At 39.2% G+C, this 27,936-nt stretch overlaps 1 protein-coding gene across 3 annotated transcripts in view; it reads left to right on the top strand.

Moving 5' to 3' along the window:
* Window positions 1-27,936, top strand: part of LOC136885342 (zinc finger protein 33B-like) — a 42,588-nt gene that overhangs the window by 472 nt on the left and 14,180 nt on the right. For 2 of the 3 annotated variants that reach the window (XM_068230444.1, XM_068230445.1), the window contains exons 2-3: window positions 2,466-2,595; window positions 10,387-10,482. In XM_068230444.1, the coding sequence (XP_068086545.1) occupies window positions 2,530-2,595; window positions 10,387-10,482 (162 nt within the window). In that variant the 5' untranslated portion in view covers window positions 2,466-2,529. Of the gene's footprint in view, window positions 1-2,172; window positions 2,346-2,465; window positions 2,596-10,386; window positions 10,483-27,936 lie in introns of those variants that run through there. The other variant, XM_068230443.1, reaches the window with a different exon arrangement.

Raw genomic sequence — 27,936 nt, 5'->3', positions numbered from 1 at the left:
AAACTTGTAGCCTTTGCGTTGCAAGTGCCAGCAAGTCGTGTGTTGTAACAATATATTGTATAGTGAAATTTAGTGAAATGAGGATTTTTCCTGAAGAGCTACGCAGGTGAAGAAATGCGGATGATAGTTTCAGAAAGAAACTACATGCAGCAATGCATAATTTTAATTATTGTGTTGATGAGTTATTTACCTCTGTGTGGGATTTAAAAGCAACGCTGTGAATGTTCCTTACACTGTCGGCTGTGAAAGATGGTAGTAGGTTTCGAAATCTTGAGAGTTGTTCCTGTTAGGTTGATCTGTAAGGTTATCATTTGTACAATTCTTGGTACGTATATCAGTGTTGTATTATGGAGATTCTTCTGTATCATGTCATTACCCCACAACAGCTCTATCTGGTATTTGCTTCTGATGTTTTAGTTAACAGTAGGCTACCTCTCTTCCATAACATATTTCCTGATTTATTGGTGTGTAAAAGATCTTCTTCAGCGATGAGTGGTGGTAAGTTTGCATGGTTGTAAATCCCAGGATTGGCAGTCCTGAAAATCGTTTCCATGGTTTCCATGTTTTCTCATTAATTAACGTTAATTAATGCATCTACTTTCCTAATCCTAGCCCTTTCCCTTCAATTTGTTAGTGCAACATTAAACTATTAGCAGGAATGGAAGAAAAGTCTTCTGGAATAAATTCTGGCTCTGGAAAATGTAAAAGGTTGTTAATTTCATGTAAAACCAGTAATATGTCTTAGTTGACGTCCAGTTTCTACTATGAACCAGTTTGTTCTTCCTATCGAAGTCTTCCTACTACTTACCCATGGCTTTATGGCTTTTATAATTGGTTCTTCTCCCTCCCTGCCTTCTTTATGTCAATGTCCACAAGACCACTTGCCGTGGTAACCAGTTATATGCCTTCTCATTATCTATAAATATCATCACTAAATCCTGCCCAAACTCTCATCTTTTCTCCATTATGTTCCTTGAATCAACAGACCGAAAACTTTAAAAATTATGTTTACACTGAGTGTGGAGTACGGCACCGTATGGAAGTGATACATGGATAATAACTGGTGCAGATAAAAACAGAGTTGAAGCGTTTTAAATGCCGTGTTATCGGAAGTTGTTGAAGATCAGGTGAATATAACATGTCTCCAATAAAGAGATAGTGAATTAGCTTGATGAGAGGAGAATGGTTTGTCAGAATTTGATCCTAAGAAGGAAAATTTTGATAGAACAAATCTCAAGCCACTGAAGTGCAGTGCAAAGGAAAAAATGGTGGGAATATTCCAAGATATGGACCTGGGTGATCAGAGTGATATGCAAATGGAGTAATCACTGTATTTTCAGAAAGAACGGTGCATTTCAATCATGATCAATTAACGTTGGATTATTAAAAAGTCAAGTCATCTTGCTGTGGCTTCAGTTTCATATAAAACTATATGTTATATAGCTGTGAATATGACAGAAGGAGTCATGTATAACTAGGGTTCCTTTGACTATGATCTCGATATCAAAAGATGTTAAATTAGATTTCTTCTGGACGTGATCACTGTATTAGAAGTCATGTAAAACTGGAGGTCCTTAGCTATTATTGTAGTATGTCATAGAAAAGATGAGGTCCTATAAGTAAGATCACGATAACAGTCATGCAAAATTTTGTGTCTTTACAGTATCCTCATGTCAGATTGGTGACACAAAGCTAGAATAGGTCGATAGTTTTAAGTATTTAGGTTGTGTGTTCTACGAGAATGGTAATGTACTAAGTGAGATTGAATCAAGGTGTCGTTAAGCTAATGCAGAGAGCTCGCAGTTGCAATCAACAGGATTCTGTAATAAGGAAGTCAGTTCCCAGACGAAACTATCTTTACATCGGTCTGTTTTCAGACCAACGTTGCTTTATGGGAGTGAAAGCTGGGTGGACTCAGGATATCTTATTCATAAGTTAGAATTAACAGACATGAAAGTAGCAAGAATGATTGCTGGTACAAACAGGTGGGAACAATGGCAGGAGGGTACTCAGAATGAGGAGATAAAGGCTAATTGAGGAATGAACTTGATGGATGAAGGTGTACGTATAAACCGGCTTCGGTGGTGGGGTCGTGTGAGGTGAATGGAGGAGGATAGGTTACCTAGGAGAATAATGGACTCTGTTATGGAGGGTAAGAGAAGTAGAGGGAGACCAAGACGATGATGGTTAGACTCATTTTCTAATGATTTAAAGATAAGAGCTATAGAATGAATTGTGGCCACAGCACTAGTTGCAAATACAGTAGAGAATTGTGACGATGTTTAGTAAATTCACAGAGGCTTGCAGACTGAACGCTGAAATGCATAACAGTCTATAATGATAATGTATGTATCATAATATTGACGGTCATGTAAAATTATGAGCTTGCTGCTTAGTCTGTTGACAAATAACCCAAGTAGCAATGACAGCAATAAGGTAATATATTTTTCTGGCCTGTGTTTCAGTGTAAGGTCATTACAAGTAATCAACAACCCCAGTACCTTATAACTGCTTCAGTTGCAGTGTGAAATGGACCTGGAAGTGAACATCAAGGAGGAACCAGCCTGGCATGAAGGAACAACAAATTTATCACTTGTAAGTCTCATTCCAGATACCTGTATAGAGATGAGAATTTAACCCTTAGTAGCTGAATAAGTTTTGCAGGGTGTAAAATACTATGTGCTTCCCCAATATTAACACCAGCAGTTAGCATTTGCTGCATGGGCATCGAGGCGTGGTATGCCTCTGTTTTGTGTCTTTGTCTGGGAATGGTACACCATAGCGTTCTACACAAAGCTGCCAACTCTTTGGAACTACAAACAACAGAATTGATGTGCATCTAAGGGTCCATCTAGGGACAAAAGCGTTGTTCATGGGACAAGCAAAGGGTTTCTGGAGGCTTAAGCCCTGAAATATGGCCACCGAACGGACAATTGGCCTCTAGCATTTACTAGGGAGACAGCAGTGCATTCTATGTTTGATAGTGGAAAAAAGCTGAATTAATGGTGTGGGCATGATAATAAGGGAACCTTGCTTAGGTACAGATAGTGAAGAAGATGTAACAGGCAGTAATTCAAGATCAAGACATCAGGGCATTTTGTGTGCTAAGTACTCATCAAATGACTGTCTATTGTTTATTGATTACCTCTGTTGGTTATTGAAATGAATTTATGGAGAGTGTGTAGTTATGTTTTTATTCTGTATGGTTTGATAATGGTATTATTGTGAAATTGACAACATTTCCTATCATATGTAAGCCAATTGCAGTGCTAGTAGATGCTGAACTCAAGGATAATTGTAGGCACCAGATTGAATTAAGTTATGGCTGGTTGTTCCCTGGCTCTCATAGTGAACATATTTTTCCTCCAAAAGAAAAACCAGGTGAGATTAACATCATTTTAACTTACTTACAGTGTTACTTATGTTAGGTGTGCACGTAGCAAAATTCTGCCTTGGCAGTTTACTGTCAGTATAGCATGTCTAAAGCAAACACTCGTATGAAGGGGGAGAAGCAGTGAAAGATTTTTGAGAAGAAGCAAGATATTTTCATCATCTCTCCTTGCTCCGTCTGTTGCTACTGTAAACACAGTCCATTGCAATCTTCTGAATGTGTGGCTGATAGATTAGAGGGTGACATGATGGTGTTCACATTAGGTCTAGAGGTATTTGAAGAAGCTGAATTATCCAAACACATATCTGTATTTATACTGGCATGAAAGTGAATTCCTGAACATCAATCTGGCACTTGAGAGTCATTGAAAACCTTGCTAATAATAAATGTGTGCTTGTCGAGTTCTGAGTTACAGGCAATACAGAAAAGAATGGTGTCTGAACATATCAAAGATGCAAGCACACTTCTATTCAAGATCTCTACCTTTGATATTTCTTATTTTGTTCTGTGTCAACCTTGAACCTGACCTGTGAACACACTCCTGATCAAGAACTGTAGGTTTGATATTTCTGTGTCAAACTTATATGGATATCTAAGTTATGTCATAGAAATGTGCACCAATATCGTAAACGGATGCCTCCTATTGGATGTTAAAATCTAATATATTGTACTCTGGATTTGGGAGGGTGAAATAGGGCAGAGGGAGTGGAGTGATGTGGAACATTCTATCAACACTGGAGAGTGGAGAGAATGCTAATAACCTCCTTCATGATATAATGTACCTTTATATAATATGGATGAATACGAATGAATAATTTTAGGTAAATAAAGTATGGAATTGAAATGGTGAATATCTATTGGATATTATTATGATCATTGCTAATTTAATGAGTTCGGTGCGACGTGAAGCCCCAAGCAAAAAAAAAATATATAAAAATAAAAATTTAATGAGTAAGTTTTGTCCGGATATTGTGTGAGCTGACTGAAGAGGGCAGAATTTTTTCAGTGTGTACGTTCATTTATGTTAGTTACATTAGCATTTTTTGCGATGTAAATTTTGATGTCTTCCTTTTTATTTAAAGATTTTTTTTTTTTCGATGTGTTAAATTTTCAGATCTGTGTTGCTGTCTGGGAAATGGTGTGAAGTGTCGTATATGTGCTCCCCGAAGGCTGAATGCCGATTATATCTGATTGTGTTTTTGTGTTCATTGTAGCTTGTGTGGAAGTTACTTTTCGCTTGACCTATCTGTATACGTGGCATTGCAGTTAGGTTCAGGGCACTTGAGTTCATAGAATCCTGACTTTGAGAAAGGGTCTTTTTTGTTTAGGTTGCACTTGCTGACATGTCTCCGTTGTGTGTTGTTCATTCTAAAGGCTACTTTTAGTCATAGTTTCTTGAAAATATTAGCTACTTTGTGTGTGTGGTTCTCAGGTACGTTAATAAGAACACACAAAAAGTAGCTGATATTTTTAGGAAACAAGTAGCCTTTAGAAAAAAAACAGCACACTGCAGAGACAAGTGCAACCTAAACAAAGAAAGCCCTTTCTCAATGTTAGGAATCTCTGAACTGCAATGCCACATATGTAAGTAAAACTAACATAATATCCAGACAAGATGTAAAGAACTCAAAAAACATGATCAGGTATAATCGGCATTCAGCCTTAGGGGAGCATATACATGACAGTTCAAATCATTTCACAGACATCAACACAGATCTAAAAATTTTACACATAAGGATAACAGTAAATCTTTGAACATAAAGCAAGCAATCATAACCTACATTGCAAAACATGCTAATGTAACCAGCCTAAATGACCATACACACTTAAAGAATTCCCCATTCTCCGCCCTACTCACATACTATCTGGACAACACTTATTCATTAAATTCTCCACTTCAATTCCGTACTTTATTTACGTAAAATAATTAACTTGCACTTATCCATATTACGTAAAAGTACATTATAACATGAAGTAGGTTAATCACTTTCTCTCCCCTCTCCAGTGTTGAAAGAAGGTTCTATAACACTTCACTCGCTCCACCCTATTTCCCCCTCTCCTCTCCATGGTACCCTCAACTGCCCCCTTTTTACCTGGATAACCCACCCACTGAATGAGAGATCCCACGTGGGAGCATTCGTTCAAAGGCTGACCGAAGTTTAGAGGCATTGAAGGGAATAGGATTGGGGACCAGGCAAAAAAAAAAAAAAAATTAAAACCACATTTCTGATATTTGTTCAATATAAGCATTTGCGGAAGAACACAACAATATTCTAGCTGTGACAAAATTTAAATTGTTACTTCATGTTGTTGAATTTCCTCCAGGAGTGAGTGTACAAAATTTAATTACTCTTCATTGATGTAGACAAAGGTTGGGCTCTGAAAAATAACAAATTCCAATTAGGTCTTCATCAGCTTCAAAATTGATTTAAAAAATGTGACAGCCTCTCCTAATTTACAGTAACATTTGCAAATCAACTGGCATCTAACCTTCTCCCATTATCCCAATAGCAAAAATTAACACAAAAATCCCACTTGTCCACGTGGTAACTCTCTGATTGAAATCTAAATTAATAATTTTTTACATTATTCCAAGGTAGGTAACACTAGTTTGTGCAATTTATGAAAATCCTCCTATCAATCATGAGTCTTATTTCAATGGCACAATTAATTAACATCGCTGTTGCCAGGCTGAGTGGCTCAGACGGTTGAGGCGCTGGCCTTCTGACCTCAACTTTTCAGGTTCGATCCTGGCTCAGTCCGGTGGTATTTGAAGGTGCTCAAATACGTCAACCTTCGTGTTGATAGATTTACTGGCACGTAAAAGAACTCCTGTGGGACTAAATTCCAGCACCTCGGCGGCTCCAGAAACCATAAAAGAGTAGTTAATGGGACGTAAAACAAATAGCATTATTATATTATTAACATTGCTGTTAACTGCCATCAAATTATTTCATTACAGTTTCCATTCAATAATAACATGATCGTGTTCACATAAGCTAATGTATTCCACCTATTAAATTCTTAATTCAGTCATGACTCATCTGGTAATCAAATTAATTAATTCATTATTATTAATTATTTTCCCCTTGATTTACTTTTTAGATATGCAATCTGGTACAAATAAATTTTTATCCGCTCAGTATTTGAAATGTTTGCCTTTGCTTTTTTTTGACTGCATGATCTCTCATGTGAATCAAATTTAAAAGAAAATAAATCTAAATCTAGTCTTTACGTTGTTATAATCTCAGTAATATTTCCGTAAGCACTTCCATTGAACCAACACTTTGACAAAAACAATGCAGGAATAACCTGAGTCATCGCGGTAAACTCATGACTAGATTAAAACATTGTGAAAAATGAACATCTGAAAATATTGCTAACTACTCCATTCATTCATATCATTCACATAAGGGCAACACAAATTTTTATGTACATTATTACATGCAAATCCTGGGCGTAATTTTATCAGTTCATTATTTTTACATATGGATGGGTCAGTAGAGTCAAGTCTGTTAACACACTCGACTTAGCCTATGATCTCTGAACGAATTAGAGTTATCCCTTTTATTGAGTAAATTATTTAAGAACGACGACAATCTATCCTAGTTTCAGAATATTATTTGAAGATTTGATAGAAATAAGTAATCATCACCAACAAGTGGGTCATGTCAGGTTACCAACACAGGGTCCATGAGCCTCAATTAATTATTCTTAATTCCTACACATAAGACATGTATCCAACACATGCTCCAAATTATACTAACTCACCGTGTTCCAAAGACACAAGCTACAGAATTATAATAATTATATCCCTTGGGATCACCAATATTCCGGGCACATTCACTGATAGAGCACATTAAACATCTCATTGCAGAATAATCTAACACTATTACCGGGCGAGTTGGCCGTGCTCGTAGAGGCGCGCGGCTGTGAGCTTGCATCCGGGAGATAGTAGGTTCGAATCCCACTATCGGCAGCCCTGAAGATGGTTTTCCGTGGTTTCCCATTTTCACACCAGGCAAATGCTGGGGCTGTACCTTAATTAAGGCCACGGCCGCTTCCTTCCAACTCCTAGGCCTTTCCTATCCCATCGTCGCCATAAGACCTATCTGTGTCGGTGCGACGTAAAGCCCCTAGCAAAAAAAAAAATCTAACACTATTTATGGCTCACGAGCATTAAGTCACTGTTTAACCAGATCTCATACTTAAATTTCATTATTATGATTATTATCAATGATTTATTAAATCTATCAGCAATCTTGAAATTATCTTGAAAATGGATGACACAATCCTAAAGAATTATAGGGTGATATATAGATGAAACTCAAAACGAACGCTAATCATTGAAATCACAAACAGTTCCATTTCACAGTATCTCAAGTATCACATGTAATTCAAGACAAATTTTAATGTGAGGTCAATTATTTTTAGATGTAGACCTGCAATTCAGAATCCATTCAAAAGAACAACTACAGTAAGCTACTCTAATAGAGTTCAAAACCTTTCATCACTCAGGTAACTTGTCTACCTCGCCACCTTTAAGAATGGAAATTATAACTCTAAATACAGCAAATACTAACAGAACTACTAACTAGAGAAGAAAGATCATTTAGTTCTACGCAGATAAGAAAGATATTGTACAATAAATGGATACTTAAACGTTAGATGCTGTTCAATTCCTGGTTGATGTCTTCACCATTTTGACACCTCCATCTCGTTCAACTTCTCCATGCCAGTATCACCTTACATACTTAGCAATTCATGGTGACACGGCAGTTGACGTCCCATGGTGAGAATGATGTATTTCTTGATAACACAGGATCCATCTTGTGGTTGGCGACGATATCCGTTGAGCTGGGTCTTCATCACTTGTGAGTTAAGCTGTAACTAATACAACGGGCATTAAAATGTGCACAATCCAGTTGAAATTCTATTAGCGCACTTAACTTGTGTCTTTAAATTCGGATTACCATCCGGTAATGTTCAATTCTCAATAACTAATGTCTCAAGTATGAGAGTAGACTGCTGTCATAAAATTTCAGACAAGTACGATGTAGTGCATGATGCATTCACCTGGCCAGGCGACAAAAAAGTAAGTATGTAAGAGAGTGATTTAATGTGCACACGAAGTCATATAATTTCTGGCTCGGGGTTGTGTCGCTTTGAATGACGATTATTGTTTCACCAGTATCTCCTTTTATTGGCTGTGTCTATTCTAGAATTCTGTAGAATGTACGTGCTCGCTCTGTATGCGCGCTGCTGGCCTCGGGAAACCTGTTGGTCAGGAGGCCTCCCCCTTTCTCTTGATCGAACATCAGATCAATACTTGCAATGCTCAGAACTGGTAAAATCCAGCTTATGCACATGGAAAACAGCTCGCTGATGACAGAATCCAGCCCTTCACAAATAATAAAATTTCTTAAGGCTGGCTTGGAACTTTAAGCTTTTTATTGACCAAATTTGATGGAGACAATACTAGATTTTAATATCCAACATGAGGCATCCACAATGCTCCACACACCCCTCCTAAGCTTCCCCTCCCCTCCCTGCTAGCAGTATGCTATACCCAAAACTTTGCATTTGCCTCTAAAGGGTCACAGTCCTGACAGAGTATTTGGTGACAAGTGACTTAGCATTGGCAATCTAGATAATACAGAAGTTTTTTGTTATATTAGTATTTGTAAAAATATTATTTGTTAATACTGGTTCATATTATCACTAACCTCTCTATCACTGACATTATGTGCAAATTAAACAATGCTGTACATATATGTACATGTCTTAAGTGATTTGATAGAATCTGAGGATGTTCCTGTAGAACAATACACGTCATTCTATGTGTAAGAGTGTGTATTTTTAACAAGTGTATTTATAGTGTTACAATTTATGTTATAAAGTTTGTGTGCTTGACAGACTTCAAAGTTTTTATGTTAGATTTAACTAAGTCTACAACGGAAAGTATGGCTTCATTCTTAACCAGCTCTCCGTTTTGTGCATCTTTCTTTCTTCCTTTCCTTAGTTTGGCTACCCTTCACTTTCTTCTATATTTTTATTGGTAAATTAACTTCTGTTAGTTTGTAAGCTTTTGATCGCAGTCCCTCTCGCACCCCTTTAGTGCCTATGAGGTTTTATGAGTCCAGGTGAGAAATTTTAAGGCCTTGTAGTAGATCACGAAAAAGCTTCTGAAACTGCAGATGTACTTTCCAACACTGATGGTTTACCACTGATAGTGTTCTCATCCCCAGAGTTCATTACAGCACACCACATAACATCCTTGTAGTAGTAAAACTGTTCATTTATAGTTGCTGTGTGTTTGACGTACATCACACCCTTCCCTCATATATGACTGTGATAAGCTTGCTTCATTCATGTTCATTTATTAATTTTTATATTTGGAAGCATTGAAATATTCTGTTTGAAACAGAACTGTCACAGTGCAGTATGTAGCCCCTGCGAGCTCTACAAAAGCAGAGTAGAGAATGTGATTAAAATATTTCAAGAGATTTTAATGTCTTTAAACAAACTTTATTCATATTTCTCATTATATGGCAAAAGATTTACAACAGTCTTAATAATTGGAAGTGTTCAAACAACCTCTATGATTTGTTTGATATAATTGGACATATGAAACAGTTAGTAAGATTTAGTGTTTATGTCTAGGCAGCTTCCTTCCAAAATTCTGTGCGAGATGGTGCCAATTCCATCTCTGGTAGGTTATCTTCTGATATAGCTAGAAAATGTTTCTCACTTTATATTTGGTTCTCAGTCTCATCCTTTCTGTGACATTAGGTGTGAAGGAGGATAGTAACACCATTCTCAGTACAACCTTTGGTTTTAACAGTCCTCTGCTGGTAGAAATCTTCCTTATACAATAGTGAAATTTCAAAAGTAACTGCAATATTGGGAAGTAACATATTATCATGCTCTTTTGTTGATGACAATATTTGAAGATGTGTTTTATCTGCATTCTTAATATATCTTATTTTCCACAGGAAGATACTGAAACCTCATCAGAAGTGATACCCCTGAAAGAAGAAGTTAAATCAGAGTTAACAGAGCCAGGACCAACACACGAAGACTCGCTTCAGGTAATGTACATATTTTGATAAGTCATCATCAGGTAATGAGAATAGTTATAAAATGCCTCAACAGATATCAGTTGTTGACCCTTCATTTTCATGCATACAGAACAATTGATAGTCCTACAGAAAATACAGCTTTTCCTGCGATTCACTGTTTTTTACCTAATTTTCACTTTTCCTTCAAGTTGTTCTGCAATCTTGTGTTATGTATTGTGTAGCAGTTAAGATTGCTCCAGAGACCTCTACTGTATATCATTTGGGGGCTGGTATCACTGCTACTAATAATTTTGACTTCGTAAATATTTTCGAACACAGAGTTGCTATAAGATGCATTCTCTTGTTACTGTTCGTGGGTATTTTACTCGTTGTTTCCAAATGAAACACCTTTGTAATCTTATTGATTATATTAATTATTTATTTCTAGATAATACAATTGTTTGTGTATACAAGTTGCAGATATTATGCTTGCTTACTGTGAGTGTTCACTTATATACTACACACATTGTTGCATCTTTTGCGAAGTGAAAAACATTCTTATTCTTCCTAATGTGGTCTGTTGTCTTATTAGTCTGTTGTGACTTATAATATTACTTAAACTTGCAATGCATTAGCAGGCCCTTCAAAAGTGATCTTGTCTTTCTGTTTCATACTTCGTAAGGGACAATGTTTGTGAAAAGGCCTCGTATGTTCACTGTTACTCACCTGAACTTTTGTTACATGAATTAATCCGCCACCACTAGTATACACATTTCATCATTACCATCGTCCACTGCATAGCATGTGTATCGTCTTCCTTCAGTGTGACTATGTGCCTATGGGGTATTTCATTGCCCATTTATTGAGATATTCAATTGATGATCTGTTTCAGAAATTCTGGGTTACCTGCTGAATATATAGTCATCTGGGTAATGGGAAAGGAAATACAGTCGTGATCAGGGAGTGTAGTAAATGGCTCTCCTATAAGTAAATAGGATATAGTTATGTAAGTTGTGTCAAAATGGTCATTATTTAACTTTAGTGAGGGCATGAGTATGTGTTGTAAGAGTGGTCTATTCTCTGTTGGTGAAGCAATAAGAATCCATCACTCTTCTGAGGAGATATATCAGACTCTTGACTGCTTCATGGCAGATTGCACCATAGTGTGGTGTTGCAGGAGTGGTGAAATGCCCTGTCAGTCCCATGTCTGCAGTTTCAGTGAAGAGTTGGTTTTTTGAGGGTTGTTTTGCAGAAAGGCCTTGATTTATTTAGCTGCTCCAAAGAAGTTAATGCCGTTATCACTGTAAATTTTCAGGAGTTGACCTGTATGAGAACTAAGTCAACAAAGAGCGGCAAGAAATGTAGTAAACAAATAAACAGATCAGATGTAAGGCTTTTCAGGCGTTTGCTCTATTAACCAGTGTTTCATCTTAGGTCTGACACTACATTCATCAGAGTGGGATGTGTTAGACTCTACTCACTGACGCTGGGGTGTATGCAGGTGAACTTATCAGAAGCCCTGTATAAGAGGCACACCCTGATAATGAAACGCTGGTTAATAGAGCAAACGCCTGAAAAGCCTTACATCTGATCTGTAATTTGACATGCTCTATTGGTGGAAAAATATCTAATTCCATCCTTGGGAACTTAGAATTTCCATTAAGAAATGTAGTTGTGTTCAGGTCAGATATCATGTCCATGTAGAGGGACTAGGTACCTACGCGGTTTGGCCTTGTTCGATCTGACACCAATTTTTATGAGAATTGGGCCAGTATAGTCTATTCTAGTTTTATGGAATGGATACATCAGGGATACATGCACTCTTGTTGAATTTCGCATTAATTGTTTAGAAGTATCTGCACTTAAGATGTGCATGAATCTGGCTTTTTTACCATCCCCCTTGCTGATTGGATCCAAAACTTGTCTCTTAGAGTTGTGATGAAGAGTTGAGTGCCAGGAAGAAGCAGGTGAAGGTGTTCCAGTATCATAATTAGATTTATGAGATGATGATATAGATACTGATTGATCTAATGTTTCCACTTTACTAGAATTAGGATATTAAGCAGTCGTCCACCGACATGAAGATTGCCTTCTTGATCTATGAATGGGTTTATAGTCTTAATATGAGTTATAGTTTCCTACATAATATTAACACAACTTTTGAGTGCAGGGTTCAACTCCAATATGCACAGTGGATTTGAATTTCACTCCGTGGGGAGTTTACAGTAATTTGAGATAAATCACAAACAACATGCAGCTACTCTCTGTACCTTGTTTAACCAGTTGACTGAAATTCATGGGATTTCCATCTAGTGCCATGGGGTAACAACATTGAGTTACTCCCTGCTGCCAAAATTTTCACAGGCTTAACCAAGCAAGTGATCGCTGAAATGAGGATATATTTATGATATATTCAGTTAACTTCTTATGTACATTAGGCCTTAATATTGCAAACACGTATGAGGTCATATTGGTCATTATGAATTGTATACATACATGCTCCCCCATATGGAATAGCACTTATACAGTAGTTAATGTCCCAACACTCAGCCATACTTACCTTTTCCTTAATAATAATAATAATAATGTTATTTGCTTTACGTCCCACTAACTACTTTTACGGTCTTTGGAGACGCCGAGGTGCCGGAATTTAGTCCCGCGGGAGTTCTTTTACGTGCCAGTAAATCTACCGACACGAGGCTGTCGTATTTGAGCACCTTCAAATACCACCGGACTGAGCCAGGATCGAACCTGCCAAGTTGGGGTTAGAAGGCCAGCGCCTTAACCATCTGAGCCACTCAGCCTGGCACCTTTTCCTTTGCAGTGATGTTGATTATGAGAGACATGTTAGCTTGTTCATACTGGAGGCGTCCAAATGTACGATCCCCGATTTTAGATCAGGATATGTTTGTGAATGACGATCTCCCGATTGAATATGTATATAATTATGTTTCTATAGCTTTTAATTTGGGTAAAAAAACCAACCAGTGATTATTGTGCAACATGGGAAACCAGTGACAATGTCAATGAGGATGGTTGAAGTTGGTCAAGTTGATCAAGTGTTGCAACAGGTGGCTTGGAAACCCAGTGTCCAGTGGGGAAGTGTATGCTGAAGATAGTAATTCATCAAAGTGGATGGATTTGCAAGATCGCTGTTTGCTTTATACTAGTTGCAAAATCACTCTAACTATATACTTTGTCTACATCATCATTGTCCGACTTCCTCAATATATCGTCCACTCTATCTGCACTAAGACTTCTACTGCTCGATTTACTCATAGTGACTTAAAGAAAAGGGAAACTCACAGTGTTGCACACTTACATAAACAATCCATGCATGTGATAAACAATGACTTTGTTGCCCTACAAAGCATATGGGGTCGCACCAAAACAGTAATTGACGAATGAAAGTTGGACTATGCACGTACATAAATAGACGGTCAACAGATTGCAGGAAGATACTTTATACAACTTTGAAACACACAGTTACTGCGCACCCAAATGGGTTTGCACAGTTCAGGATTTCAAATGAACGTGCAACCCCATAGAGGGATGAGAAGTTCAAAACTTGACCAGTCTCACATGCCCAAATGGTTTTGCATGGGACTCATTGTCTTAATCTTGAGACTTTGCTTATGAATAGATATTCATGCATGGCTGTAAAAAGCATTAGTGGCTTTTGTTGAGCTCAGAGATAAATTTGAACATCATATTTTCATTTTGGCCTACTCAAGAGATCTTGATTCAACCATCTAGGACCATGCAAATGAGCTGAATTATTGACGATTATGTTCATTTGTAGTCGTGTGGACACTAAGTCAGCGTGTTTCTCCTCAGACGGCACATGGTGCTACTCATTTGTATCTTTACCAAGTTCAAACTCAGAGCCTTTAATGTTTTCTTGAGTAGTCTTGTCAAGAGAAAGGCTCTGCAAAACTCAGACGTTGAAAGGAGAGGTTTTTAGCTGTGCGCCTTGCATTTTACACAGAGCAACATTTTTGTCACTTGAATTTCATTTCTAAATGATGTGACATACACACGTAAATGCTATTAGTTGAGCCTGCCATGAGGTGGTAATGGAGAAGAGATGTTCTTGAATAGATGGCTCTACATGGGGATGTAGTTGAGAGTTATGCTATTGTCTGTCTTGACACCGAAGCATTGAAATTAACAAGGGGATGTGCTGGATTGCAGTTCAACTACACTGGGCAGGTAGAGTTCCACATCCGTAAGTTGAAACCTTTACTCATGAGAAGGTTTAGTAGTTCATCACAAATCTTGATTGTTTCCTGTACTTCACCCATGCCAGAAATAAAGTCATCTACACAGAAGTCTTGATTTATGATGATTCTTGCATGAGGGGAGCTTGTACCTTAGTTGAATTTCTTTGTGCATCTTGTGGAAAGGAATGTTATTCTGTAGGTTGCCATTGTGAGTCCATATATTTTAATTGGCTGTTGTGCCTTATCTTGCCAGAGTATACTTAATGAATTGTAAATGTTAGATTTGATGTTCACCTCATGATACAGTACCTATATCTGCTGTAAATGCTATTTTTTCAGCCCATAATCAGGTGATTATATAGAAAAAATGTTTTGAATAGATGGCCCTACATGGTGGTTGTAGTTGAGACTTATGCCACTGCTAGTTTGGACCAAAGCTTTGAAATTAACAAGTGTTTTTTGTTGAACTTCACTGATATATGGCAATATCATGTGGAATTTAATAGTGATCTTCTTCCTGCAAGGGTTTCACATTCATTTCCTTTTATGTGGTCTAGTGATTTGAGTTCACACATGAATTCAATGTATTCTCGGCAAAACTTCTTATTTCATTTCAGTTTTTCTTTCGAAGGACAGGAAATGCTGAATTGCCATTTGTTTAGATCTACGAAGTTTTAATGTATTTGTTAATAGGCATTTTGACAGTATATCTGCCTGATGTATCTGTCATCGTGTGTTGCTGGCCGTCTGCTTCACACTTTTTTCCGTTGGTGTTGTCGTCTCATATTATCCAAAAGAGTTGAATTTTGTTTTTTAGGTTGCATAGGAATAGAGATTGATGAAGCGCAGTTTTTATCTTTCTTTGTTGATTGTAGATAGCTACAACTGATTACTTTTTAACAATGTCAATTTACTCTGCCATGAGTTTAAAGGTGACTTGCTCTAAGGTTATCTGATCTTTGCCTTAACAATAGATGTTACAAATGACCCACTGTTCGAATTAAATTAGGCTCCTTTGACAGTCTGAATTTTTAACTGCAATTATACCGAAATGTACGGGAATAATATGCTCTAGATGAGAGATTTCTTACTACAGTATCTATATATATATATATATATATATATATATATATATATATATACACAGAACCCTTTGGTCCACTCAGAAGGATACCTACCTTCCTTACCTATCAGCAGAATTTCATGAGATCTGTCTCTTGGGTCGATTTCTTCGTCATTTGCTGAGGTAAAGTTAGGGTTCAGTAATTCTAATCTATGTACTCAAATGAAAGGTCTATTTAACTCGTTGAGTGCCGAGCTGATTTTAGCACACTATTGCACTGGTGCCAGGCAGGTTTTTGAATTGCATTCTGCTGGTTCCAAAGCAATTGTACGTGTTGTAGGCTGTTTATATAATGTTGGGATGTATTTATATGGTGTACTAAGTAAATTTCATCTCACCATACCAAGATCATGTGTGATGCCATATTGTGTCACATCTATTTTTAGGAAAGATAAATAATGCGTGACATGATATGATGTCACAGAATTTGACATGGTATGTGCGATATGAATTTCAAATATGGGAGATTTATTAGATAATTCAAATTAATGCAATATTTATGAAAACCTAGTGAAATGCAAAACAACTACTTATATTACATTACATATTGTTGTGAACAGTTTTCTGATAACTCTAAACAATGAAAATATGAGTCTCGGCACGATTGGCAGGCAGTGACACTCACATTGCAACATAAGCTTTAGACTTTAAAAACAACAATTAACCTTCAGTACCTCTTTGTTGTGAAATGATTCAAAGTACTTCAGAGAAAGGAAAGGTGGGTCAGGACAGGTTGTGCAGACAGTTGACACTCTTTTTGCACCAGAAGCAGCAGCCTTTCTGCCCATGACCTTGCATAGTTGCTGATAGCAGCTTCAACACCGACCTCGAGCTTTCATGCAATATTGAAAGGAAGAAATAAAAAATAATTTTATAATTAGTATTGACATCCTTCGGAAGTGCAATAATGTTGCACTTGATTACACTTACCTGGTACTTTTCTGTCCTTCCGTCTTGATGGCTTCCACAAGGTCGTGGTTCTCTCTTTTAGGAGTACATCTAACAGGGTTGTTAGTTAGACAGAGTAGAGTGCTGACCACGTTCCTTCGAAACTCCGCAAGAGACATTTTCTGATGTCCAGTAACCCACGTCTTATTGTACAGAAGCAGTGCATTTACAATGGCAGTACCAAAAAGAATGTCATCTGCAATTTTGTGGTACCATTGGATGGTTTTCCTCATTGCAGTGTGATATGAAGAAAATGTGTCTGCAATATCTATTCCTCCTTTCATTTTTTTGTACGTTATTACCTTTTTGGGTTTAACCACATCTTTGTGTTTCCTGTTCTTTTTGCCCATAGCTATTACATCATTAGAACATTTTGTTGACATAATCAGCACGTCCGTCTGATCTCTCCACTTCATCACTGTCAATCCATTTCCATTCTCCGTTGTAATGAGTTCTCCCTTCTTAAGCTTTGCATTTAAAACATCCTTTGGTAAACCTTTTCTATTTTTCCTAAGTGTGCACGTAAAATGTGTCTTACGATCCAGTAGCACCTCAGCTAACTCAATTGATGAGTAATAATTATCGGTGCAGAGAAAGCGACCACTGTCCAGATATGGGTCCAGAAGTTGCTTTACAAGTTGAGTAGCTATGCTCAGTGTATTCTGAGCATTCAATGTACATTTACCAGCGTATAGTTTAGTTTTGTAGGTGTAGCCCGTGTCGTCGCACAGCTTAAATTGTTTAACACCGTACCTGTGTGCCTTACCAGGCATAAATTGCGGGGATGATAAGCAACCCCTCCACAGAATAATTGATTCATCAACTACAAGGTTTTCACCTGGAGTTTTGACACTCTTGAAGTTCATATGCATTGTATCTAACAGTGGCTGAATCTTGTGCAACTTTCCAGCTGAAGCATTGTTGGGACCAAAGTGCTAGAATCGAAGTAGTAACTGAAAATGATTTCTTGGCATTGCCTTAACAGCTACGCTATTTCCATATACAGAAAACTGGCTCCAGTGATTTGATAATGAAGGCATTCTTACAAGACCCATCCACAATCTCAAACCTGTAAAAACTTTAATTTCCCTTTTTGTAGTATCTACCCACTCCTTCAAACGACTACACCTCTTAATATGCATAGACGCTAGTGTTTGATTTGCATTGATAATAGTTTGTGTACCATCAAATAAAGAACTTCGTCTGTTGGGAACAGTTGGTAAAACTCATATGGTGTGGCTCTAGAAAATTCAATTTGAAGATTTAGATACTCCTGGCTTGTAAATGGAATATCTTTCTGTGCCCCTATACAAGGACCCCAGGCATCATTGTTCACATGATTGTCTACACCATTTGCACCAGCACCGTCCCCAGTATCGCCATCATCTTCTTCATCACTCCATACATCCGTCATACTGTCACTGCACTCATCATCACTAGCGTTATATTCACTGCCATCAACACTTACATCTTCCTCTCCATCAGAATCCATCAGTAATTCACAAATATCCACTTCACTAATTCTTTTCTTTGCAAGTCGCTTACCATTTCTACTAAAATATATTCCATTTTTTATATTTTTGCACAACTACACAAAGTGAGTGATAATATGTACGCAAACGAGGAATAAACAATGCCTGGCGCGGTTTCACCTGTGACAATGGCCACTGGCCAGTCAGTGACTTCGGAAGATTACTGTGGCGCCACATGGTGGCACACAGTAAAAATACATAGCTGGAATAGACCCTGAAGTTTGCCCTTCATGTAGTACCAATTTTATGCGCATAGATGTCACAGCTGATTATCTACGGCACATCGCCTGAAACTCTTCTGTGCCGTTGTATGGCCAACTCTGATTTCAAGATCGGTGTGCCGCCATATGGCGTCACGCCATCTCAAATTTGAAGACCACTGTGATGCCATATGTCGGCACATGACACCAAACGTTAAAAATATTCCTATTTATTTTGGAAACATTTATTGAAGAAACTAATAATTTGAAATTCATGTATAATTCGGACTCTCTTGTCCACTTAACACCACAATTATTTTTCACAGAGGAGCCGAACACTAGTTTGAGCCTTTGACTTAACTGTCTGATGTGCATCCTTACTAGAAACCATTGCCTCAATTATTAAATAAAGAAAGGAAAGTCTGGAAACCCTTAAATTCGGCTTCCATGTGAGACTACATGTACCATCATAATGATTCTTGATAGTCCGGCCCTCGTAACATGAACTCTGGACTCTGGGTATAATTAAGGCAGTCCAATCGGTGTGTGCCACACAGTGGTTATACGGCATGGACCCTTAATTGAATCGATGCGACCTGCGACTATGTCATGGACCGACATCTAAATTTCTAAGTTACTTTAGAGTCATTGTGGATGATGACCACAAAGAAAATGATGCTACAGTGGCAGATGGACCTAATCTAAGTCACTGAGGTTGATGATCCCATGACCATCCAAGTTTCTAATCTGAAGGCTAAACACAATTAAATTACATCGGTTGATGACCAAAGTTTCCACTTTACTAACCCCAGGACATTTACTGCTCTATCAATTAAAGTCAAATAATGAAACAACAGCAACGCTCACAATACTTTGTGGCAGTGAAATCCAATACCATCGGATATGTCCCTCTTAATCGTTACTTTAACATTTAAATATTCCCAGAAAAATAAACTAAGACGTGATATCACATCAAAACCCTCATTAATAACGTTTTACAACATTACACGGAGCTCGCAATACTTCAAAAATGTATCCAAGCAGAAAATAAAACAAATGACCTATTCGTCATATTCTGACATTCACAAAGAAACATATGGATGACCAACTGCGTCATAAATACCCAGCAAAGTTGGTCTGAAAACAGACCGATGTAAAGATAGCTTCATATGGGAGCTGACTTTCTTCTTACAGAATACTGTTGATCGCAACTGCGAGCTCACTGCATTAGCTTTAGTACACCTTGATTCCATCTCACTATATTACCATCCTGGGAGAACACACAACCTAAATACTTGAAATTATTGACGTGTTCTAGCTTTGTATCACCAGTCTAACATACAATTCTGTTGAATTTCTTACCTACGGACATTAATTTTGTCTTCGAATGGCTAATTTTCATACCATACTCATTGCAGCTCTTTTGAAGTTCCAGGCTATTACACTCCAGGCTTTCGGCACAATCTGCCATTAAGACCAAGTAGTCAGCATAGGCCAGACTACTTACTACATTTCCACCTAACTGAATCTCTCCCTGGCATTTTATACCTTTCAGCAGATGATCCATGTAAACTACGACCAGCAAAGGTGAAAGATTACAGCCTTGGCTAACCCCTCTAAGTACCCTGAACCAGGAACTCATTCTACCATAAATTCTCCCTGAAGCCCAATTGTCAACGTGAATTTTAAAAATCTACCTTGAATTCCATAGTCCCCCAGTATGGTGAACGTCTTTTCCCTCGGTACCCTGTCATATGCTTTCTCTAGATCCATGAAGCATAAACACAAATGCCTATTCCTCTCGTAACACTTTTCAGTTACCTGGCGCATACTGAAAATCTGACCCTTTGAAGCCACACTGGTTTTCATCCAACTTCCTCTGAATAACTGATTGCACCCTCGCTTCCAAGATGCCAGTGAATACTTTGCTTGGTATACTAATCAGTGAGATACGTCGATAGTTGTTGCAATTTTTCCTGTTTCCTTGTTTATAGATAGGTGCATTTATAGTATATAGTACTGTATAAATGATACAGAAGTATTGAAAATGTAATATTTTGTTATATTGATATGTTGTTAAATTAGTAAGTTTGATTTGTAGAAATTCTATTTCTGGTGTGAATATCTCATTTTCAGTATAAATCGTTGCGTAGAACTTTTAAGGCGAGACTATCTGTAGATTTGTACATTGCTTATGCAGGGTCATTCTACATTATTAACAGTTAACTTTCCTGAGCTGCCCAGCTCTCTTTTAGCTGTTAATTTAAAACTATAATTGGTTTTGCAGTAAAATAATGATGATCAATTACTTTAGGATTTGTTAATTGATCATTCACCGAATTGTCACTGAATGTGTTTGATCCAACCCAATCTCTTCCCTTTGGAGATAAATTGAGCCATGAGCATTTCTCTACGCCCAGGTATCTTTGATACGTGATTCCCTTTACAGCATATACCCTGCAATTTACGATTGTTTTCTTACACTCCTCTGAGTATTAGCTTCAAAATACACTGACTGACAGAGCAAATGCAACACCAAGAAGGAGTGGTCAGAACTTTATGCCAATTGCAGGGTAGACTGACGTCACTGAGGTATGCTCATGATGTGAAATGCGCCGCTGTGCTGCGCACGTAGCGAACGATAAATGGGACACGGCGTTGGCGAATGGCCCACTTCGTACCGTGATTTCTCAGCCGACAGTCATTGTAGAACGTGTTGTCGTGTGCCACAGGACACGTGTATAGCTAAGAATGCCAGGCCGCCGTCAACGGAGGCATTTCCAGCAGACAGATGACTTTACGAGGGGTATGGTGATCGGGCTGAGAAGGGCAGGTTGGTCGCTTCGTCAAATCGCAGCCGATACCCATAGGGATGTGTCCACGGTGCAGCGCCTGTGGCGAACATGGTTGGCGCAGGGACATGTGGCACGTGCGAGGGGTCCAGGCGCAGCCTGAGTGACGTCAGCACGCGAGGATCGGCGCATCCGCCGCCAAGCGGTGGCAGCCCCGCACGCCACGTCAACCGCCATTCTTCAGCATGTGCAAGACACCCTGGCTGTTCCAATATCGACCAGAACAATTTCCCGTCGATTGGTTGAAGGAGGCCTGCACTCCCGGCTTCCGCTCAGAAGACTACCATTGACTCCACAGCATAGACGTGCACGCCTGGCATGGTGCCGGGCTAGAGCGACTTGGATGAGGGAATGGCGGAACGTCGTGTTCTCCGATAAGTCACGCTTCTGTTCTGTCAGTGATAGTCACCGCAGACGAGTGTGGCGTCGGCGTGGAGAAAGGTCAAATCCGGCAGTAACTGTGGAGCGCCCTACCGCTAGACAACGCGGCATCATGGTTTGGGGCGCTATTGCGTATGATTCCACGTCACCTCTAGTGCGTATTCAAGGCACGTTAAATGCCTACCGCTACGTGCAGCATGTGCTGCGGCCGGTGGCACTCCCGTACCTTCAGGGGCTGCCCAATGCTCTGTTTCAGCAGGATAATGCCCGCCCACACACTGTTCGCATCTCCCAACAGGCTCTACGAGGTGTACAGATGCTTCCGTGGCCAGCGTACTCTCCGGATCTCTCACCAATCGAACACGTGTGGGATCTCATTGGACGCCGTTTGCAAACTCTGCCCCAGCCTCGTACGGACGACCAACTGTGGCAAATGGCTGACAGAGAATGGAGAACCATCCCTCAGGACACCATCCGCACTCTTATTGACTCTGTACCTCGACGTGTTTCTGCGTGCATCGCCGCTCGCGGTGGTCCTACATCCTACTGAGTCGATGCCGTGCGCATTGTGTAACCTGCATATCGGTTTGAAATAAACATCAATTATTCGTCCGTGCCGTCTCTGTTTTTTCCCCAACTTTCATCCCTTTCGAACCACTCCTTCTTGGTGTTGCATTTGCTCTGTCAGTCAGTGTATTTAGTGGGGTGATGGTTTAACTTCAAACAAGTGTACACTTCATTTCTTAATACGGATAGATCTGTGTTGATATTCGGCAGTCAAAATTCATAGAAATACTGGGATAAAACTATTTCTTGATTCTTGTCTCCTTTTCTCTGTCCTTCAGTGGGAGAATTTGTTTGTTGCTTTGTGTGGTACTGAATGTTCACATTGTCAATGAATGTTACTTGAAGTTAATTGTTTTGAGTGTTTTACACCAACTCAAGTTCTGTTAGGATCAACTTGCATTAGCTTGATCACCTCAAGAATCATGTCTTTGGCAGTTTTTCTGAGTAGGGTGCATTCGTGGGGTACTTCGGACAGTGCTGCAGGAATATAAGCATAAACTTGGAAGTATGGTCTATTGTAATTACAGTGCCGATATGTTTGATAAATCTCTTAAAGCGATTCTTGGTGAAAGTCATACGGAGGAGCTGCGAAGAAGTAAGGGCTACCTCAATCCTAGATACAAAGAGTGTAGTTAAGCAGCCCATCTCGACTTCAAGGGAGGAAAGCATGCTCTGCATGGAATTTTGAAAGCTATGCGTTGGAGTTCTATTATACTCTTTACTTTTCCAAAGTAGCCCCATTTATCGTAACATTTTGGACATGAATAAGAAAACTTATGTCCGAATGTGCATGTAAACCTGGCTAACTGTGAACACCCAATTTTTAAAATAATAACTTACTTTTAACATATTGTTTGAAACTCTCACTATAAGTACTGGATGAGGGGGGGATTCAAGCAATTGCAATTGCTACTTGTGGTACTGAACAACTCTCTGCGTAGCTATCGGACAGCATTTTGGAGATGGTGGGTTCGAACCCACTGTCGACAGCCCTGAAGGGCAGGTGTTCTGGGGTTTCACACTTTCACAGCAAGCAAATGGTGCTTCTGTACCTTAATTAAGGTCACACTTGCTTCCTTCTCACTCCTAGCCATTTTCTAGCTCATCGTTGGCATACGATTTATCTCTGTCGGTGTGATGTAAAACAAATAGTAATAAACAGTTTTTTGTTGAAAGAGAAATGGCAGAAGTAATAAAAAGCCAATATGCCGTAGGTTATGCTTAATTAACTTTCATTGGTAAGGCTTAAATTGTCCAGCCCCGCGGCGTAGGGGGTAACGCGTCCGCCTGTCATCCGTTGCCCCCGGGTTTGATTCCCCGCCGGGCCAGGGGTTTTCAGTTGTAATGATGAATATCCCTGGCCTGAGGACTGGGTGTTTGTGACGTCCTTAATCTTCCTTTCCTCACATACCACATTCCACACTACCACCATTCCAATTACATGCAGGATCATACAGTATGGTGCCAGTAGGGAGCAACAGATCCAGGGGTCCACGCCCCGAACAAATAGCATTAAAAAAGGCTTAAATTTATGATTTCAACTGGCCACTGTTCTTTGATAATTACATTCAAACTTTTCACCTTTTTGTCTCTTTCATAAACCAAGGAAACTAAATGTTATGCACATAGTCAATGAAAATTTAAAGGCTCATAAGTTCCATAGATTCATTGTTTAAAAATATTTGTTGTTTCAGTCAAACTATTGTAATTAGGATACATCTAAATGTAGCTTAAAATTATTGTAGTGTATTTATTTTATTAGTAAATATCATGCCTTCTTTATTATTACATAATCTTTTCTTTTTTAGGGGAGATATCACCCTGAAAATTTAGTTCTAACTAAAATTCTGTGTTTCAGTTAACCTGTTGTAATTAGGATAATTATATCTGGTTTACCATTGAAGAGAAGCTATGTTAATTAGATTGTAAGTTGCTTGCTTTGGAAAAGCCAGAAATCTCATGACATCAGAGATGTCTATAACCTTATTTACCAGGGTTCATCGAGCAGGAATAGTGTTGACCTCATTGTGTGTGCAAGCCTGCAAGATTGAGTTGCTGAAGTTCAGTGCCATTCAGACAGCCTTATGTCAATTACAATCGACATTGCACCCTCTCGAACTTGTGTCTTTTCTGTCACAATCTGACTGTGATGAACTAGATAAGGAACAGCATTGGCAGGAGCTACGAGATCATGTTCCAGTATGTCCTGAAGATGAGTTCCCACTTCTCTGTGGTGATCTTAATGTGCATGTTGGTCACACTAAGATTGTTATAGCTGCCGTGCTGTTAATACCAACAGTATCTGATACGATGATGGAACTCATATTTTGGATTTCACCGAGGGAAATGACTTGATTTCTGGTAATACATTCTTTGGAAGTGCATCAATCACTTCATCACCAATACCAGTGGTGACAGCAGCAACCAAATTGACCTTATCGTTGTTCGGCACCTTGATCTCCGACTAGCAAAGGGTGTGAATGTGGACTACCTCAGCATAAGGTAGTCATAGCGGATTTAAAGACCTCTATGCATTGTAGATGTGGAGGGATAAATGCTCCTGAGAAGATCAAGTGGAGGAAGCTTAAAGACCAGAAGGAGATCCTAGCATGCAGCATAAATCTTCTTCTCGCTTACCTGAATGCAGCTGACAACATGTGAACACATCCTACAGATCTTTCACTGCTACCATCACTTTAAATTTGGGTACAACAAAACCTAGTTCCTACCAGATTGAAGATCAAACATTCTTAAGGATGATTCAAGTCCAAGAAGAGGTGTAGGAAAATACTGAGACATACTATATATAAACTGGGTTTCACAAAAGACTTCAGAACACAGGGAAAGAATTGTCATTGCTAAACGTGTGGCTAAGAAATCTGTCACTGAATCGAGGCGCACTCACTGTAATGACCTGTGTACACAGTGTATCAGAACTGTACCGACAAATAAATCATGCATGCTCTTTGTGTGATGTTCAGAATGGTGGTGTACGCAGATTCCCGGGGAAATTTTCTTTTTGGGGAAATTGAATGACCTTTTTACTTCTGGGCACGCGATTCAAATTGACAAACTTGCTGTATTTGCTACGCCAGAGAGTCAGCCGCTGCTTGTTGCTGTGTATCAGAGGAGTGAAGGGAGTGGGCGTGGAAAGTGTGAGAAAATGCACGGTGCGAATGCAAAAGTTTCTCGTTCATTTCGCATAGTCGCTTCCAAGCTCTGGTAGGTAGTGTACGGTTTGTTCTACAGAAATTGAATACTATGTGAACCCCATAGAAAGGGAAGACATACTTGTACCAAGAGTACAGGCAGCTTTCCAAGTCGTTCGCGACACACCACACATCCTGAACAGAGTCTGAAGGTCAGTCACCACTACACCAGTGTGAACTATGCACCAGAGTAGGAGGGGGCCATATTGAACATGTATTGTAATCAAACCATTGGGCGTATTGATTCCTTCGTTCATTATATCATTGAATTTGCAATGTTGTGAGTGAAGGAATACACAATTGCCACGTGGCAGCACTGCATCTTTGGGCACGTTAAATAATACACAATGTTACTGCGACAAGCAGACGAGAGGAGAAACAGCGTGGTGCTTTCTTTGTCTGAGAAGTGTTTCTTAAATACATTGTTTTTGCACTGTGTGTCCAGTTACGGCTATTTAATAAATGAACTGTGGATATTGCCTGTTAGATGCAATCCTATCAAAGTCGTATGAGAACATTTTTCATACGCGTGAAGCATTACCTCTGCCTGCATCATACAACCCACCACCCCTCCCTTCCCTTGTCTTCCCTGAAACATGGCGGCAGCTCGTGAATTCGAGCTGCGCACCCGGAAGTAACAATTTAACCTCATTTTCTAAAAAGAATTGTTCTTAACTAAACACGAAGAGCATCCTTGATTGTTTTGTTGGTATTGTTCTAAAAAACAGTGTACACCACTGTACTCAAAGGAAAGAGAAAAGAACTATTTTCCAGCAGACCAAAATTGATGCAATATTGAACACACTGTGCATTAAAGGCGAAGATGACCAGTGATTACAGGTAAGATAGGACATCCTCAAACGTTGGTAACAACATTTGTAGAGATTTCCTGCATTGAGTTCCCACACCACCGTACTCCAGATGGTAAGGCCTATCGTTTGCATCACATCAAAGGAAGTCAACAGGGCCATTATGAGTATGGGGAACCAAGAAGCACTAGGACAAGATTACCTTCCAGCAAACTTGTAGCAATTTAAAGAACTCATTATCAACTGGCTGAACAGCTTGTTCACTGCCAGAGTTGACTCTGGCTCTGTTCCCAGTCATTGGGCAACAAACATCCTTGTGCGTACCTTTAAGTAGAATGACGATCCACTTAAATGTGTAAATTACCATCCAATTTGCCCTCAATTGCACACAAGATGATCTTTGAGACAATCCGTCATTATTGACTGGCTGAAACAGTCGGCATTATTGCTAAACAGTGCATCTTCGTTAAGGGTGCTGGAACAACTCATGCAATTTTCGCTGCCAGAATGTTAATTGAAAAGCACTGAAAGAGTCAGCAGCCAGTGTATATTGCTTTCCTTGACCTTGATATGACTTTCGACCGTGTTCCACACCGTCTGGTCTGGTCTGCACTCGTGGCTATAGTGTACCAGAAATGCTTAGAATTAGGATCAAGATGCTATACACGAACGCCAGAGGTTGTGTACGTTGCACTGTCAACGTCTTGGAGAGCTTCTCAGTGAATGTTGGTGTGTACACCATTGTTCCGCTCTGTCGTCATTGCCCTTTGTCCTCAGCATGGACACCACCACATGGGACCTGCAATGGAGTATTCCTAGGACTCTCTTATATGCAGATGATGTTGCACTTGCTAATAGACCAAGATGGGACTGCGGCATCAAGGTGAAGATTGGAATACCTTTTTCTCACAATGCAACCTTAGAATGAACAAAAAGAAGAGAGAATACTTGGAGTGGTCCGAACCATCTAATGGCTCGACCTAACTTGATTCAGGTATCTAGGATCTCGCCTACAGACTGATAGTGAGATAGGTGTTGAATTGCAATTTATGATAAAGGCAGCATGGACGAGATAAAGGGAACTCGCAGGCATACACTTTGACTGAAACTGCCACTACATCTGAAGTCCAGAATATACTGCATGGTACTACGTCTTCTTGCTGTGCACGGTGTTGAATGTCGACAGACTATGAAAGGCATGGAGTAGCATTATACAAAATAGTCGATGGGCATCGCAGTCCTGCATCACGTAAAAAAGACACCATTCACCAGCAGGTGGGCATCGCACCCATCACTCGTGAGGCATAGGACGTGTCACCAATGGTATGGTCATGTCCTTTTGCAGTACCTGACGCAGTTGACAATTTTATCCAGTCCTTTGAAATCGCTTTGCAATGACCACATGGGCCTACGATTAAAAAGAATTGAAAATGAGATACATAAATTTAACACCAGAAATGCTGTTGGGACTGGTAAAATTTCTGGGCATATACAAAAGTCAATTGTTTACTGCTTAATTGACTGGTGTATGTATGAAGCAGGTATACCAGATGAATGAAGAATTAATATAGTAGAACCCAGTGAATAAAGAAAATGTGATAAACATTAAGTCAATAATTACACAGTACTCATCTTGACTT

The sequence above is a fragment of the Anabrus simplex genome, chromosome 14 (genome assembly GCF_040414725.1).
Source record: "Anabrus simplex isolate iqAnaSimp1 chromosome 14, ASM4041472v1, whole genome shotgun sequence".
NCBI lineage: Eukaryota > Metazoa > Arthropoda > Insecta > Orthoptera > Tettigoniidae > Anabrus > Anabrus simplex.
This window is presented reverse-complemented; position numbering and strand designations above follow the sequence as displayed.